The sequence below is a fragment of the Lampetra fluviatilis genome, unplaced genomic scaffold (genome assembly GCF_964198595.1).
Source record: "Lampetra fluviatilis unplaced genomic scaffold, kcLamFluv1.1 SCAFFOLD_309, whole genome shotgun sequence".
NCBI classification, from domain to species: Eukaryota; Metazoa; Chordata; class Hyperoartia; order Petromyzontiformes; family Petromyzontidae; genus Lampetra; species Lampetra fluviatilis.
Window position 1 is genome coordinate 49,999 of NW_027621717.1, and position 1,270 is coordinate 51,268.

Below are 1,270 nucleotides of genomic sequence, written 5' to 3' on the forward strand. Positions count from 1 at the left end.
ACCTATCACTATATTTTGCCACTGGTAAAGGAGATGTCTCATAGTGTAAATGCTTACCCTGAGCTCTCATACTCTGATACTTTGAGTTGTACGCCTTTTGGCGTCATCTGGTCCTAACACCAATGGAGACTAGGCTCTGAGAAAAGTCGATATTGATGATAGTGATGGTGGTATCGATGATGGTCTCTCACTGCCTCTCATTCTCTCTCATCTCAACTCATTCTCTCTTCTCACTCATTCCCTCATCTCATTCTGTCTCTCATTCTCTCTCATTTCACTCATTCTCTCGTCTCACTCATTCCCTCATCTCATTCTGTCTCTCACTGCCTCTCATTCTCTCTCCTTATCTCCACTCATTCTCCGGTCACTCATTCCCTCATCTCATTCTGTCTCTCATTGCCTCTCATTCTCTCTCATCTCAACTCATTCTCCGGTCACTCATTCTCTCATCTCCCTCATTCTCTCCTCCAGCCGGGCGCCATGCCGACCCGAGCCGTAGCAACCGTCACCGTGGCTTTGGCCGTCGCCGTGGCGACCTTCTCCTCCTTCTGCTCCTCCGCCAACAATGGCGGCGGCGACATCATCATCGACTCCGGAAACACCACGGCAACCACCGTCACCGGTACGAGCCCAGAGAGAAATCAATCGACTCCACCACCACCACTACCACCTCGTGCCGACGATGACGACGGAGGAATAAGAGGAGGGGGTGGCGGTGGGCTGTCGAACCAGGTTCTGATCGTGGTCGTGGCGGCCACGGTGACCACGCTGGCGCTGGTCATCGCCGCCGTGTCGTTGCTGTCGACCCGCTCCGGCCGACGGCTCCTCCTGCGGTGCCGCCGCCGCCGCGGCAGCAACAGCCGGCTCAACGGCCTTTCGAGCGGCCACTACGTCGCCCCGGGCGACGCAGGATGCGTAGGCCAAGGGTTCAGCGAGCTCCTGAGCGAAGGCGACAACGACGACGACGACGACTCCGCTGGTGTGGGCCGCGGCCACGACGGAGCGCAAGGCGGGAAGGAACCCAGGAAGGTCGGCCGCCCAGAAACTCCGGCGTCGGTCGCGACGCGCTCCTGTTCCCCTGCCGCCGTAGCTTCTGGTTATGGCTGCTCGGGGCTGCCCGCCGATCCGGGCAGGGGGGAGAACGGAGGCTACCACAGTGGTAGTGTTAGCGGCGGTGCTGAGGGCGGTGGCGGTGGCGGCGGTGGTGGTGGTGGTGGTGGTGTCGTCGTCGCTGCCGCTCAGCAGCCGACGCCGGAGAAGCGATCGGCGG

General features: G+C 59.8%; 1 protein-coding gene across 1 annotated transcript in view; it reads left to right on the top strand.

The window, feature by feature from the left end:
* The window catches only part of LOC144955605 (uncharacterized), a 12,370-nt gene that overhangs the window by 10,660 nt on the left and 440 nt on the right, over nucleotides 1-1,270 (top strand). The window contains exon 3 of the mRNA XM_078885777.1: nucleotides 472-1,266. Coding sequence (XP_078741903.1) covers nucleotides 481-1,266 — 786 coding nt within the window. The 5' untranslated portion in view covers nucleotides 472-480. The remainder of the gene's footprint in view (nucleotides 1-471; nucleotides 1,267-1,270) is intronic.